This window comes from Sinocyclocheilus anshuiensis, unplaced genomic scaffold (assembly GCF_001515605.1).
Source record: "Sinocyclocheilus anshuiensis isolate Anshui unplaced genomic scaffold, SAMN03320099.WGS_v1.1 scaffold653, whole genome shotgun sequence".
NCBI classification, from domain to species: domain Eukaryota; kingdom Metazoa; phylum Chordata; class Actinopteri; order Cypriniformes; family Cyprinidae; genus Sinocyclocheilus; species Sinocyclocheilus anshuiensis.
The window spans coordinates 121141-136648 of NW_015540902.1; the positions used below are offsets into that span (position 1 = coordinate 121141).

Genomic DNA, 15508 nt, shown 5'->3' on the forward strand with positions numbered 1-15508 from the left:
CATGTTTATTTCTTAATACTTAACCACACAGAGAACACAGAGTGATGATTTACATACAAAGCGACTGGGACGACCATCTCTTCCAAACCTCGTCCAATCAAATGCTTCGGTTTAGCTGTTAACCTCATTCTTAATCCCAAAGGGAAATTAGCAGTGCTAGTCAGCACACATCTCACTGAGGTTGAAAAATGGGTAGCTGCAAATGGTTGAAGTGATTTTGAGCTTTTTAAATCAGTTTTGTTGAATATTCTTTAACATATTTACTTAATAATGAGCTGAAATGGCATTGGGACATATTTGGATTGTGTTAGCTAGCCAACAAATCCTGACCACTTATTTGATTATCCTCAAGTATTCACTCGTATTTCTCTCTGCAGTCCATGATGCTTTCCAGTATTTACATATTGAGGTTTTGTTTGCATTTTCCCTCTTGTATTCCATTACACATCTAGCTGGTTCTTCCAAAATGAATCCTCTCATCTCTGAAGTCACTTGAGTTCATGATGAGTTCCTGTCATTCAGTGAGCTGTGTGCTGACGGACTGTAAAAATAAAGGTCAGGGTTTTTGGCAAAAACTGGGTAGTTCTTTCAGGAACGTAGTTTGGTACTGGATTTAAACTCTTTATATTTCATTTAAAATTGCCATTCAGTCATAAGATGCAGGAAGTTCTTGAACTTTGTGTGTTTTTGTTGGGAAGGGAATGTTATAAGGTGGATTGAAGGATCGTACAGGTAGTTATAATTGAGGGTAGGAAAATACAGGCTAACGGGGTGAATATAAGACTTTAAAGGGGTAGTTACAAGGCTGTGGAAGGTACATAGCTTAGGTACACAATTCGGCGCATAGTTACAGAAAGGATTCATACTTCGTCTTTGGGGGCGGACTTATAGGGCGGAAAGGGGGACAGGCAGGAGGCGTCTGTTCATGTCACTCCGGACCATAAGACACCTGCCAGACGATGATATGACTCCTCTCTGCTTTAGACAACGCTGGCTTCATCTGAGGAGCTTCACCATCTGCTTCCTCTGTCTCATCTTCCCCATCACCTGAGAAAAGAGAATGAGTAAATGCTATTAATGCTTATATGACCAAACAAACATGCTAATTTAGTCTATTCATTTTTTCTCACCGATACGGAAGTCAATATAACCCTCTCCTCCACTCAGCACCAGCACGTTCTGAACGCTCTGTGCTTCTGTGTCTGTCGGGGCTGAGGACCCCTGAGACTCTGATGGACTGTCCAACACGCTACCATTCAGGGTGGCCAACACATTGCCTGAAAACAACATGAGATGCATGCATGTTACTGTTATATATTATATAATTATGTCTAAAATATATTTTATAAATATGTCTAAAAATACATGTAAAATTATATATATATATATAATCCTCACATATTTAAAATTGACACTAACCTGGCACTGACACGAAGAACTTGACAGCATCTCTGTGTCCATGGAAACAGAGTTGAGCCTGTGCCATAGAGCAGTATGGTATGAAGCTACTCTTCTCAGAGTTACTGTCATCTGCATATACATGGATCACGCCCCCCGATGATGTGGGTGACACCTTATTGGCTGCAAGAGAACAGAAACCACCAATCAGAAAGTAACGACCAAAGGCCGAAACTCACAGGGACTGCCAGTGCTTAAATAAATGAAACTGCTGCAGAGAAAAACAGTGTAATAAAGAGATCAAAGCATGCAAAAATAGCCACAGATATTCAATAAGACACAACATGAAAAAAAAAATGAAACGCAGTTAACATAATGAAGATGAATTAATCTATTGAATGATGGAGTGAATGAAAAAAGACTGAAGTTATTGCTTTTTTTAGATTGTTGAAAAAACTTATTTTTATTGCAAGGTTAAGATATTTTTCTGATAAATATGTATATGTAGATTTGTATGACTCCACTCCACTCAAAATAACATTGAAAAAAATGAACACAAAATAATGGGGATAGTAGGACAGAGGTAATTTATCCATGACCAAAACAGGCTAAAACCACTTTTTAAAAAAAGTTTATTAAACAATGAAATATAAATGAAAGAAGACCATGGAGTACCCAAAATAAGTGTGATGTGACATGATAAGAATGACAGTTGTAACACTCCACACTTACCCCTCAGTCCGAGGAGCTGCCCTCGATGAAGCACTACGGCTACAGGAAGGAGGAAGTGGGAAGGGGAACAAGGCAGGACAAGAGAGCAACACTCATGAGACAAAGCGAAAGAGGGTAGTGGTACAATAGAGAAAAAGGAAGAGGAGAAAAGCTAGAAAGGAGATGACAAGAGGAGGCACAGGGTTTGTTGGGCAATTAATGGATTAAGGAAGTTGACTTAGCGGTTAATGATCTGGGATAATGACATTAAAGTTAGCAGGTTAATCCCAGGGTGGTGGCAACCCAATGAACTCAAGGGATGGTGAGATTCAAACCTCTTAACTAGCTTAACCGGCAAGACTTCATTGGTCAGCCAGCTACAGAATGAGCAAGAACAAGCTGGTTGACCACCAAAAGTATCACTAACCAGCATAAACCAATGACGGAGAAATGTTTTGGTTGATCAGTGAAGGGTAAGGGAAATGGTTCAGATGATCAAGGACCTTGTTAACAATAAAGTGTTATGTGCATACAAATACCCCTTAGACTTACTTTCAGTCAGAGGGATTGAGATGATGACACCATTTCCAGTCCCCACCCACAATCGGTTTCCTCCAATCAGCAGCGCAGTTATCCTGACAAAAGAGAAGCCCAGCTTTCCTGTACCTGTCAATCACAGACAACATAGCACAACGTAAAACATTTATATTGCGACTTCTGATCTTTGATAAATATTACACAAAATTATTCCATCAATAAATAGAATAATTACCAATAAATTAACAACACATTTAAATTTTAAAAATCTTATTTTATTACACTTAAAATTGTTTTTTTTTTAGTGTACATTTTCTGTTAAATTGCTTTATAAATCTGGTAAAATAAAACAAAATATAAAATAAAATCTAAGTAAAAAACTGCATGAGGAGGTAATTAAGACAGTGCACATATAATCTCAATTCAAAACTAATCTCTACACAGAACGCTATAAATCAGAAGAGTTGAAGTCACAGCAACAAAGTGAGAAGTGTTACCCAGCATCTTGCTGACATAAGGCTCGATATCCACATCTTGCAGATGCTGATGTGTGAGTGCGTGGTACAAACGGAGCGTAGAATCCAACCGGATTGAAACCCAGACACCATCACCAATCCATGCCAGCTGCCTCACCTGGCTCTCCTTGCGTGGGTGAGCGTCAAATGATTTCTATATGAAAGAGAGAGAAACATCAAATCAAGTCCCAAGACAAAGATTATGATGAAGACATAACATTCACTATCTGAGACTGGCCTCAATCTGCATGCTCTTGGGCTGGATCACATGGATCTTGTTCTTGTTTCCACACCAGACTTTGTCATGAACCACAGCCATGCAACGGATGGAGTGGTGGGGTCTTCCCAGATCCATTAGATGATAGTTAGATAGATCCCATTGTCCATCTGTGTTTACATTTCACATTTGTTATTGTAATATGCATGAATGAAAAATATTTACACCAAAACTGTTTTAACAAATAACTTTTTTCCATTTTAAGTTTAACATTAGAAAGATGAAGCAAACCTTCAGCTCTGTGGAAGATTGCAAGAGTTCCATCAGCTAACGCAACCAAAACTCTCCCTTTCACATGTCTAAAACACAGAGTCAAAGTTGGAAATTATTAGTATTTTTCATATAACTGGTGTTACTTGTTATCAGTCTTTTTATATACACTACCATTCAAAAGTTTGGGGTCAGTACAATTTTTTTTTTCTTAAAGAAATTACTACTTTTATTCGGCAAGGATGCATTCAATTGGTCAAATGTAACAGTAAAGACTACAAAATATTTCTGTCAAAAATGCTTTTGAACTTTCTATTTATCAAAGAATCCTGACAAAATATCATGGTTTACACAAAAGAATATTAAGCAGTAAAACTGTTTTCAAGTGTGATAATAAGAAATATTTCTTGAGCAGCAAATGAATGATTCTGAAAGATCATGTGACACTGAAGACTAGAGTAATGATGCTGGAAATTCAGCTTTGCCACCACAGAAGTAAATTTTAAAATGTATTAAAAACAATTATTTAAAAAAATACAATATCGCTGTTTTTATTGTATTTTTGGTCAAATATATTCAGCCTTGGTGAGCGTAAGAGACTTCTTTCAAAAACATTAAAAACCGACCCCCAACTTTTGAATGGTAGTGTACATACTTCATTAGGATTTTACTTACACCAAACTCAGTACAGAGTCTTTGAGTTTGATTGAATGGAGGCATTTCTTCCAGTTGGCCACTGCAGAGTGGACATAAAGCCTGTGGACAGAGTTTACAGAGACTTTACAGAGTATTTTACATGGTGCATATAATATTTGAGATGGAATTATGACTTGAGAATGTGAAAATGATACTGAAGGTGTGATGCCAACCAGCCATTTTGGGCTCCCAGCCACATGGTCGGGGCAGCACTTGTTCCTGCCCAGTCGTCTCCTGCCTCTTCCGAGTCTGTGGGGGCTGATGTCACTTGCTCCTTCGGCACACCTGCTTCACTGATGGCACAACGCACAGAGCAGACCATTTAAATTCAGCACACATACCTAAATCATTTCCTAACGTATTCAGCAAATAGAAAACCACCCTTTTGCAGTGAGAAAAACAGGATTGGTTTAGAAAACGGTATAATTTTTGTGCATAAACCTTTATGAAAGCATTTGGTAGGCACTTTAGTTTAGTAGGCTATATGTGAGGTACCTGTGTGTGTTGTCAGTAAAGACATGCTCGGTGAAAGGTCCGAGTGTGCTGTCCTCATTCTCATTAGGCCCTGCCTCCTCAGACACCTCAATGGCTTCTGTGGCTTCCTCCGCAGACTGTGACACTGCCAAGCTTCTGCACACTGGAGCTGTAGGAGCTAAACACGAAACATATGATGAACACTATGCAGTCTCAAAGATTCCTAACATACATTTTCAGTCAGTTTGCTGACCTTGGCTTCGGTCCTGCACAGGTGTGTCGGTGCGAGAGGAGCAGTTGCTGCGCACTACGCTGCAGTTAGTGGCACAGCCCACGATGGTGATCCCCGCCAGCATGCCCTCCACTCCACCCTTCTCCTCGGAAGGCCCATCTCCAGCCTGCTGCTCCAGAAATATCTCACCTGCTGGGTAATCGCTCTCACTGGCCGCTACACATATACACACACAAAAAAGCACAAGTGACAGTTAACACATCTTTTACAGTGTCTGTTACAATTGAGAGTGTAGTTATTTGTATATAGCACTACACAAACCTGGTACACTGGAGATGCACAGCACATGGGCATTACACACATTAAACTGGTCGACCAGTGAGCAAGGCTGGTTTGCGTCGATAATCACCACTTTACTGGCTGAATGAGTGCTGGTCAGAATCCACACGCGGCTGCTCATGGAGTCAGTCTCATGCAGTTCTTTAGGCTAAAAGAGGGAGAAATACCAATGTTTAGACTCTAGCTAATTCAATTTAGAACTCTGATGTTTGAAATTCACTTCCAGCATTTATTTACTTAAAGAAAGAAAGGGAAGCAACGGCAGTAAAATGTAAAAGATGTACAGTGAGGTCCAAAAGTCTATGACCCCTTCTGAGCTAGTGACTAGCAAATAAAAAAAAAATATTATATTCAATTTTAGATTTTAAAAAGTAATAAAATTGACTAAAATGTTATTATAAGCAAGGCAAATTGAGTGAAAAATTTACCTAAAAAATTTGCATAAATTTGAAAATTTGTGGTTTGTCTCCCTTCTGCTTTAATCAATGTCACACATTTGCTTATTTGAATTTCTTTACATTCTTTACTTTTACATTCTCTACTAACTTTCTGCTTTTTTTCCAGGTTTAAATTGAATTGAAATTAAATGTTTGATGTGGTCTCAGACTTTCTGAACCCACTGTGTTTGTGTATTTACACTACTCTTCAAAGGTTTGGAGTCAGTAAGATTTTTTTACATTTCTCAGAGACGTCTCTTATGCTCACCAAGGCTGCATTTATTTCACTTAAAAAAAAAAAAAAAAACAGTAAAATTGTGAAATATTATTACAATTTAAAAGATCTGTTATCTGTTGTAATATATTTTAAAATAACATTTATTTCTGTGAAGGTAAAGCTGAATTTTCAAGGCAAGGCAAGTTTATTTATATAGCACATTTCATACACAATGGTAATTCAAAGTGCTTTACATAAAAGAAAAGAAAATAATAATAAACAAATAATCACAACAATAAAACAAGGAATTTAAAAACTTTGAAAATTATTTAAAAATTGATTTAAGAGGTTTTAAATTCATTTAAAACAGTTAAGAAGCTTCAGCAGTCATTACTTATTATTACATTTCTTATTATTATCAATGTTAAAATGTTGACGCTTATTATTTTTTGTGGAGTTTGTTACTTTTTTTCATGATTCTTTGATGAATAGAAAGCTCAAAATAACTGCATTTTTTAATTAAAATATTTGTGACATTATAAATGTTTTTACTGTCGCTTTTTTTTTGCTTACGGATCCCAATTTTTCTGTTTATTTTGAACATCTCTTCCAAAAGTGTAGGTTTATTTTCTTTAAATGTATTTATTTCATGTGTTTTATTTTTTTTAAAGGCCGTTTACCTTCTTTTTCTCTGGTGAGCTCTGCTCACTCTTGCTGTCTCCGCCTTCATCTTCAGCAGTCAAAGGATCTGAGCCATTGGACAGCTTCACAGCTGCAGTCTCCTGATTGGGTGTCTTCCAGCCAGTGAGATCCACACCAGCAGCACACCATAGCTGAAGAACAAGAGTCTGAGTTCATAACTTCAAACCCTCAAAACAAATAGCCTTTAAGCATGTGTGTATCTTATACCTTCCTGTTGGGCTCTTTCTCCACTAGAGGACGGCAGTAAACTGGCACAGGGACATTTTTCACGCGATTATCCTCTTTCTCATTGGCCTGTGAGGACACAGGAAGACAGTGTTGTTCACAAGGCCTTTGTCAGTAAGATCACTGCCACACACTACAAGCAGAAAATGCCATACTCAGAGCTCCCATCATGCCTTGGTTAAGATTGCCTTGATCCAGGGCAGACAGAGAAAGGGGAAACCAAGAACAGCAAACCAGAGCAGCAGATCAAATTCTGTTAGAGGGTTACTAGGCAGACGCAATGACAGTCAATCTACTGTATAGTCAGCAAATGCCACCGAGAGACAGAGAGAGCAGCAAATCATGATTCAAGTGTTTCTAAGATGGAGGACGGTTTGATACGGACCAGCATATATCATGTTACACAACACTGACAGGACAGTATTTCTTACCATCTGAATTAATTTACTTTCATCTAAGACTATGTTGCCTGTATACAATGAAATATTAAATTGTGATTATATTAAAATGAGCTTTCGTTACATTTTAGACATATGGAATTTGTTTGAAACTGTTGTTACCTGTTCAACTAAACTCTGCTTACATACTAGATCAGAATAACCATTTATCTTTATTATCTTTAAAAAGGCAACCCTTGTGAAAAAGAATTACACTTTAGCATATTTTTAATTCATACCTTTTATTGATTTTGAAATATGGTTAAACTATTCTGCCAAACGTACTGACAAGCAGGTATGGCAAACTATAAACTAAATGTTAAATATGCTTAAATATAATTTCTACTGAAACCTGTGTCATGTATTTAAATATATTTGCAATTTCACATTTGTAATGATGTTTGAAAATTATTTAAAAATTGATTTAAGAGGTTTTAAATTCATTTAAAACAGTTAAGAAGCTTCAGCAGTCATTACTTATTATTACATTTCTTATTATTATCAATGTTAAAATGTTGACGCTTATTATTTTTTGTGGAGTTTGTTACTTTTTTTCATGATTCTTTGATGAATAGAAAGCTCAAAATAACTGCATTTTTTAATTAAAATATTTGTGACATTATAAATGTTTTTACTGTCGCTTTTTTTTTGCTTACGGATCCCAATTTTTCTGTTTATTTTGAACATCTCTTCCAAAAGTGTAGGTTTATTTTCTTTAAATGTATTTATTTCATGTGTTTTATTTTTTTTAAAGGCCGTTTACCTTCTTTTTCTCTGGTGAGCTCTGCTCACTCTTGCTGTCTCCGCCTTCATCTTCAGCAGTCAAAGGATCTGAGCCATTGGACAGCTTCACAGCTGCAGTCTCCTGATTGGGTGTCTTCCAGCCAGTGAGATCCACACCAGCAGCACACCATAGCTGAAGAACAAGAGTCTGAGTTCATAACTTCAAACCCTCAAAACAAATAGCCTTTAAGCATGTGTGTATCTTATACCTTCCTGTTGGGCTCTTTCTCCACTAGAGGACGGCAGTAAACTGGCACAGGGACATTTTTCACGCGATTATCCTCTTTCTCATTGGCCTGTGAGGACACAGGAAGACAGTGTTGTTCACAAGGCCTTTGTCAGTAAGATCACTGCCACACACTACAAGCAGAAAATGCCATACTCAGAGCTCCCATCATGCCTTGGTTAAGATTGCCTTGATCCAGGGCAGACAGAGAAAGGGGAAACCAAGAACAGCAAACCAGAGCAGCAGATCAAATTCTGTTAGAGGGTTACTAGGCAGACGCAATGACAGTCAATCTACTGTATAGTCAGCAAATGCCACCGAGAGACAGAGAGAGCAGCAAATCATGATCAAGTGTTTCTAAGATGGAGGAAGGTTTGATAGACGAGCATATCATGTTACACAACACTGACAAAATAGACTTTCTTACCATCTGAATTAATGTTCTTTCATCTAAGACTATGTTCTCTGTATATTATTAAATATTGGAATGTGATTGTATCAAAATGAGCTTTCGTTACATTTTAGACATATGGAATTTGTTTGAAACTGTTGTTACCTGTTCAACTAAACTCTGCTTACATACTAGATCAGAATAACCATTTATCTTTATTATCTTTAAAAAGGCAACCCTTGTGAAAAAGAATTACACTTTAGCATATTTTTAATTCATACCTTTTATTGATTTTGAAATATGGTTAAACTATTCTGCCAAACGTACTGACAAGCAGGTATGGCAAACTATAAACTAAATGTTAAATATGCTTAAATATAATTTCTACTGAAACCTGTGTCATGTATTTAAATATATTTGCAATTTCACATTTGTAATGATGAAGTTGCCATTTAGTACATTTAAAATATATTAACATGAAATGTAATACTGAATAACACACTACAGTTAGAATTATAATCAAGTACTTCACATGTGCTATAGTACACAGTCAAAATAAGTGTATGTCTTTAAAGCACAAAAAGATTATTAAAATGATTTAAAATGTACTTTAAAGTAAAACTTTTAAAAGAGTACTTAAGTGTGCCAAGAAACAGTGTTCTCTCTTTATTAAGTACACTATTACACCTAAGTAGCCTTTTTTAAATTGTGAATATTATATCATCTGTAAGTACAGTTTTTATTTATTTTTTTAAATATACTTTTTCACAAGGGACCAAACTATTTAAATTAAATTGTAATAGTAATCAATTATGGCCATTGAATTGCTGACTTTATTAATATGTAAAATATTACGATATTATTGAACGGAAAGAAATATATATTTTAAACCTATTGCCTATTACAAGAAATCATAACATATGACATATATGAGCTTTTTAAATTTCAGTTAATTAGTTAACATATAGCTAGTTAATTTTTTTTTACATAATTGAATGTAACATTATTAAAAATCTAAATAAAGTTAAATTTAGCAGAAAGGTGGCCTTTTCACTATATTTCAATATAGTAATATTATAAAAAGGTTTTGTCTTATTTAGTCAAATCCAAAGGTACTCTTACAAAACAGTACTTTGGCGATACCATGGTACAACAGTGGTATCAGATGGTAATACTATGGTATTTACTACTCCAATATACTACTGCATATCAAATGCTGAATGATTACCATATTCACGGACCACTGTATTTGAATTACAAATTAATACATGGTACTACATTTACATTTTAGGTTGTCTTGCAATAATGCTGACTTATAAATTATGATGACTGGCACAGTTATGTCTGTCTAGGTTGTATGTGACTGTAAAATCAGCAAAATGTCTAAAATGCAGTAAATATTGTAAGTTGATAGTGTTAGCAAAACAATCGGAAAGCATGACGACAGCTACTGTATAAATACCAGAGGTTTCATTCCTAAAGATATACTCAACGTAGCAAAGACGTTATTTTCTGCTATATCAGTTTTCTGCTGCGTCTACGCTCTATGATTTGCTGACTGAGGCTGAGTCGGGTTAGGGCCGGGATTTAAAGGGACAGGGTGGGAGAGGTGCATGCTGGTCCTCTGCCGCTCGGACTTGCCTGCGTCCTCTTCGCTGTGGCATCTTGAGCACTGTCCGCCTGGGAGCCGTTCTGTGGGAGATCACAGTTAGAGCCACGGCAACCCTGACAAACACACGGTCACCGTGGCAACCCTAACACTGTTGCCACTCCAGAAACCAGCACAACGTGGACTAGTTAACTAGTCCCATAAAACAAAACACAAAAACAATTCCAGACTAACCAGTGCCATTACTAAGACAATGGCAACAAGCACACAGTCATGGCTATGCTGCTGTGTCACACACGCGAGAATTCAGATGGATGATGTGGCACCGAACATGTTAAACCATTTGTAATAGTTAAAAGAGGTGCCAAGTTGTTAGCAGGACAAAACGCTAAACGCGTTGTATTTTTCTTCACATTTTACTGTCTGCAGCTTTACAGCAAAATGAGCACAGATAGTAAGCAAACATTCACTTTTCTGTCTCTCTTATATAGTGTTGGGAAGCCTAAACTATTTTAGCAAAATAGTTGCACGGTTCATGTAAATAAACAATTCACTGATAAAAATTAACAAATCACAGTGCAAACACAATTGCAAAACAATTCATTGTTCAGCATAGTACATACTATTAGAGTATTTATTAATATTTTGGATATTTCAGTTTTCTTTTTTTTCTTTTTTTCAATTTTCATTTTCGCTTAAGTTTAAATTTTGTTGTGTTTTTGTTATTTTATTTGAAAAATTCTAATTTTCATATTTACCTTTAATTTATTTTATGTTTTTAAATTCATTTTAGTGCTTCAGCTTATTTATTTAAAATTATTTTATTTCAGTTAGTTGCCAAGGCAACATTCCAAATGTCTGTCTTTTATAATAATTTATAAAAAGTTTATACTGTATGCTTTATACTTGGTGCATTTGGGTCCATATTTACTTTATTTTTTCTCTTCTATTTGACTTCCTGACAAAACAGAGCCACTTCAGGCCACTTTTTTAGGTGGATATAAAAATCTTAAGAGTTCAAGGGTCAAGGGTCAACATAAGGGCAGATACCTGTTTCAATCGGGACGGGACACTCCAGCCACAGGTCTGCATGGGGCCGTCCTTCCGGCGCATGTGCTCGCGCACCTGCCGGTACTGCTCTCGACGCTGCTCTCTGCGTGTACAGAGCGCAGAATCGCTGAGGAGAGACGCAACACCATTACTGGGCAGTCTACAGGGCGAAGAGAAAGAGAGAGGGAGCAGTCAGCGAAAGAGCGAGAGAACCAGCCAGCCAGCCAGCCCAGGCCAAAAAGAAATGCCAGACACACTGTGTCATGTGTTATATTTCATTTACATTTATGCATTTGGCAGGTGCTATTTAATGCTAATGGAGTGCGAGGGAAGCAGGCTTAAAAAAATAATATTTGATATGCATATGTTGATGTGATCTGATGTTTTAAAATGTTAATGTGTAAAAATGTTCTGACGAATAAAACAATGAATGCATAAAACATTTACATTTATTCATTTGGCAGCAGTGTTACTATTCTTTACTAAAAGTAAACTAATTTTTATAAATAAACTAAACTTTACTAAAACTAATAATTTTCGTTAATTGAAAAAGCTGAAATAAAATAAAATGAAAAACCTAAAAAAATAAAAAATAACTTAAAAACACAAAACTTTAAAAAACTAACTAAAAAAACTTAAATGAAAATTAGAAATGTTGCCTCTGCAACTAACTGAAATAAAATAAGTGGAAGTACTAAAATTACAAAAACTAAAGGTAAAATTAAAATGATTTAACCAAAAAAGAAATATAAAGCAAAACTAAAATGAAACCTGAAAATATAAAAATAAAAGCTAATTAAAAATATAAATAAATATTATAACCATTTATGAATAATACTAAAATAAAAATGTTATGGCTTTGTCTAAAAATAATACAGTTATCATTATGCATGTTCCCTGAGAACTAAACCCCACAACCTAAATTAAGTATTAAATAAATGCTAAAAATTCTAAAAATGCAGGTTTTCTTTTAGAGATAATGTTAGAATTAGTCTATAGTTTTTATTATTAGTTTTATTTAAAGCAATAGAAGCCTATGCTATTTCCTTGGATAACCCAAGTAAACGTGTGAGGGAGTGTGCAACAGCTAACAGTCAAATGCAGCATTAGCACACAGCATTTAGCAGGAGTCAGCTTGCCTGAGCAACAGAAAGAGAGAGAACAGACATGGGGGACAGAGGAAGAGGGAGGACAAACAGACAGCTACAATGTGTGGATGAGGATGTGAGGACAGATGGGACAAAGACACAGTCAGGTATGCATGTTTCCTCTCACTCTTCAGGCATGAACTCCAGTATGCAGCTGGAGGTGGAGATCTGGCACATGGTTTGGGAGCGTCTCTGGTTGTAGCCAGCAGGAGAGGGAGACTTGTAGTGAATGTTGACACTGGTGTACAGCCGTTTCACTGGAGGAGGGCTCGCAGATGAACTAAAAAGGCGTGCAAAGCTGGAGAAAGACACAGAGCAAAGTGAGCAGGTAAAGGAATAGAAAAACAGGTAAAATGTAAATTATAAAATTAGTAATAAAACTACTTGAACATCATTAAGACATTTCAGCTGTGTCAAATCATTCCCCTTTCTTACATACTGATTTAAGAGATAAAAACAAAAACAAAATGTCTAAACCTGCTGGAATACTCACAACTGCCAGATTATGGACTTCTTTTTCTCTGGTAGAGGAGGACTCTCTCGAGATGCCCTGTGGAAGTGAAATAGACAAAGTGAAAATGAAGCCTGCACTGTAAAATAAGTTTTTACATAAGACTGTAAAAATGCTTGAGTGAAAACCTGTTTATTGGCTAACCGTACGTTACCGTATATATAGCGTTGAGAATTGTAAATCTTTTGAAATAGCATTATATATAATTTTACTGTAAAAAAAATTTGGAACTAAAAAGTATAAATTAACATGTAACTTACAGCTACAATTAATACAGTACTCAACAAGAAAATACATGTACTCTTAAAGTAAATTATTGTAAAAAAAGGTCTCAGTTAGCTTAACGCAGTACATGTAGCAAGGGTTTTTTGTTGGTGTTGTTTTTTTAAATTATATAATAAATAAAAAGAAAACAGAATAGAAAAAGAATAGAGCATGCTAGTGTTAGAGACCCTTTTTGTGCTTTTGTTAATTGTATAATAAATAAAAATAAAACAAATAGATAGAATACAAAAAGATTAGAGAAGCTAGTGTGTTTTTTTTTTTTTAAGAAAACAAGCAGTTACTAAATGAATAGAGTGCAAGTCTAAAAGGGGCACTTTTTTTTTTTTAAGAATAGAATTAGAATAGAGAGTGCTTGAGTTAGAGGGTCAAATAAAGATGGAAGAGATGTGTTTTTAGCCGATTCTTGAAGATGGACTGAGTTGGGCAGGTCATTCCACCAGGAGGGAACAGTTAATTTAAAAGTCTGAGAAAGTGATTTTGTGCCTCTTTGGGATGAACAATAAAGCGACGTTCACTTCATTCAGGACTGCCCAAACTCGGTCCTGGAGGGCCGGTGTCCTGCAGAGTTTAGCTCCAACTTGCCTCAACACACCTGCCTTTAAGTTTCTAGTATGCCTAGTAAGAGCTTGATTAGCTGGTTCAGGTGTGTTTAATTGGGGTTGGAGCTAAACTCTTCAGGACACCGGCCCTCCAAGACCGAGTTTGGACACCCCTGCTCTAGAGGCACATAAGTCTGAAGTAATACATTTAGGTAAAGGGGTGCAGAGCTAGTGGTGGTTTTGTAGGCAAACATTAATGCCTTGAATTTTATGCGAGCAGCTACTGGTAGCCAGTGAAAATTGATAAACAGAGAGGTGTTTATTATTATTAATAATAGTGTTTTGTTTTTATTTACACTACCAATCAAAAGGCTGCATTTATTTGATCAAAAACACATTAAAACAGTAATATTGTGAAATATTATTACAATTTAAAATAACTTATTCCCGTGACGTCAAAGCTGAATTTACAGCAGTCATTACTCCAGTCTTCAGTGTCACATGATCCGTCAGAAATCATTCTAATACTGATTTGGCATTTGGGAAACATTATTATCAGTTGTGTTGTGCATGTTATCATTTATGTACATTAGAGTGTTTTGTAACATTTTATGTTACATTACAATGCATTCGTGCGTTTGTCCTCCCCTATCGACCAGGTTTTTATGAGTATTGTATTGATAAAGTCATTTAGATGTGCAAATGTCTGAGATTTTGTTTACACGCTTTGATGCCAGATAAAAGTAGTGTCTGAATCAGAGTTGATTTGGATGTGAGATTTTATGTTTATGGCTGCTTCTCCCTCACCTGATCATCTCGGTCCAGCGCACAGCTTCCTGAAGCTCCATCAGTCTTTCCTTGTACTGGTTGCGCTCCATCAGCACACGGGCCATCTCTACACGTGTGAACCGTCGTCTCTGCGTCATGGCCACATCGTCCTGCAGTGGAGATGAGTACTGCACCACAGAGCCACACAGAACAGAGCAGCACCACAAAACACGGCAGCAGTGAAGCGAAGGTTAGTGCATCAGGCCTTCAGCATTTCACAGCATCAAATATAAGGTTACTAAAACATTGTGAGAAGGTTAAAGGTTCACTGCGCATAGCATTTTAATTAAAAACTGTTAGAGCATAACAAAGCAAGGCCTGTAGAATTGATTGGTAATAAAGTTTCTCATGTCTAACCACTGACTGTGTTTACAACTTGATTTAATGTTACACTTTAAAAATCTCATTTAAAGGGATAGTTCACCCAAAAATGAAAATTACCCCATGATTTACTCATCTAGGTGTATATGACTTTCTTCTTTCAGACAAATACTGTACAATCGGAGTTATATTAAAAAAGGTCCTGTCTCTTCCAAGCTTTATAATGTCAGTGAATGGCTGTTGAGATTCGGTTACACTTTACTTGAAGGGGTGTGCATAAGACTGACATGACACCTTCATAATCATGACATGACACCTACATAATCATGACATGACACATGTCATGAATATTAAGGTTTTTTATGCATGTTTATGACAACTGTCATTAAGTGTCATTCGCTCAGTTATGT

General features: G+C 36.2%; 1 protein-coding gene across 7 annotated transcripts in view; it reads right to left on the reverse strand.

The window, feature by feature from the left end:
- Positions 1 to 15508, reverse strand: part of LOC107689052 (C-Jun-amino-terminal kinase-interacting protein 3-like) — a 37840-nt gene continuing 22332 nt past the window's right edge. For 4 of the 7 annotated variants that reach the window (XM_016486928.1, XM_016486925.1, XM_016486927.1 and 1 more), the window contains 20 exons: positions 14757 to 14905; positions 13108 to 13164; positions 12742 to 12912; positions 11467 to 11626; positions 10449 to 10499; positions 8400 to 8486; positions 8171 to 8323; positions 5372 to 5537; positions 5072 to 5266; positions 4840 to 4996; positions 4518 to 4637; positions 4324 to 4404; positions 3670 to 3737; positions 3400 to 3548; positions 3144 to 3315; positions 2662 to 2775; positions 2131 to 2169; positions 1420 to 1581; positions 1131 to 1277; positions 1 to 1047 (listed from right to left, as the gene is read on the reverse strand). In XM_016486928.1, the coding sequence (XP_016342414.1) occupies positions 929 to 1047; positions 1131 to 1277; positions 1420 to 1581; positions 2131 to 2169; positions 2662 to 2775; positions 3144 to 3315; positions 3400 to 3548; positions 3670 to 3737; positions 4324 to 4404; positions 4518 to 4637; positions 4840 to 4996; positions 5072 to 5266; positions 5372 to 5537; positions 8171 to 8323; positions 8400 to 8486; positions 10449 to 10499; positions 11467 to 11626; positions 12742 to 12912; positions 13108 to 13164; positions 14757 to 14905 (2517 nt within the window). In that variant the 3' untranslated portion in view covers positions 1 to 928. The remainder of the gene's footprint in view (positions 1048 to 1130; positions 1278 to 1419; positions 1582 to 2130; positions 2170 to 2661; positions 2776 to 3143; positions 3316 to 3399; positions 3549 to 3669; positions 3738 to 4323; positions 4405 to 4517; positions 4638 to 4839; positions 4997 to 5071; positions 5267 to 5371; positions 5538 to 8170; positions 8324 to 8399; positions 8487 to 10448; positions 10500 to 11466; positions 11627 to 12741; positions 12913 to 13107; positions 13165 to 14756; positions 14906 to 15508) is intronic. The other 3 variants (XM_016486929.1, XM_016486931.1, XM_016486930.1) reach the window with 3 other exon arrangements.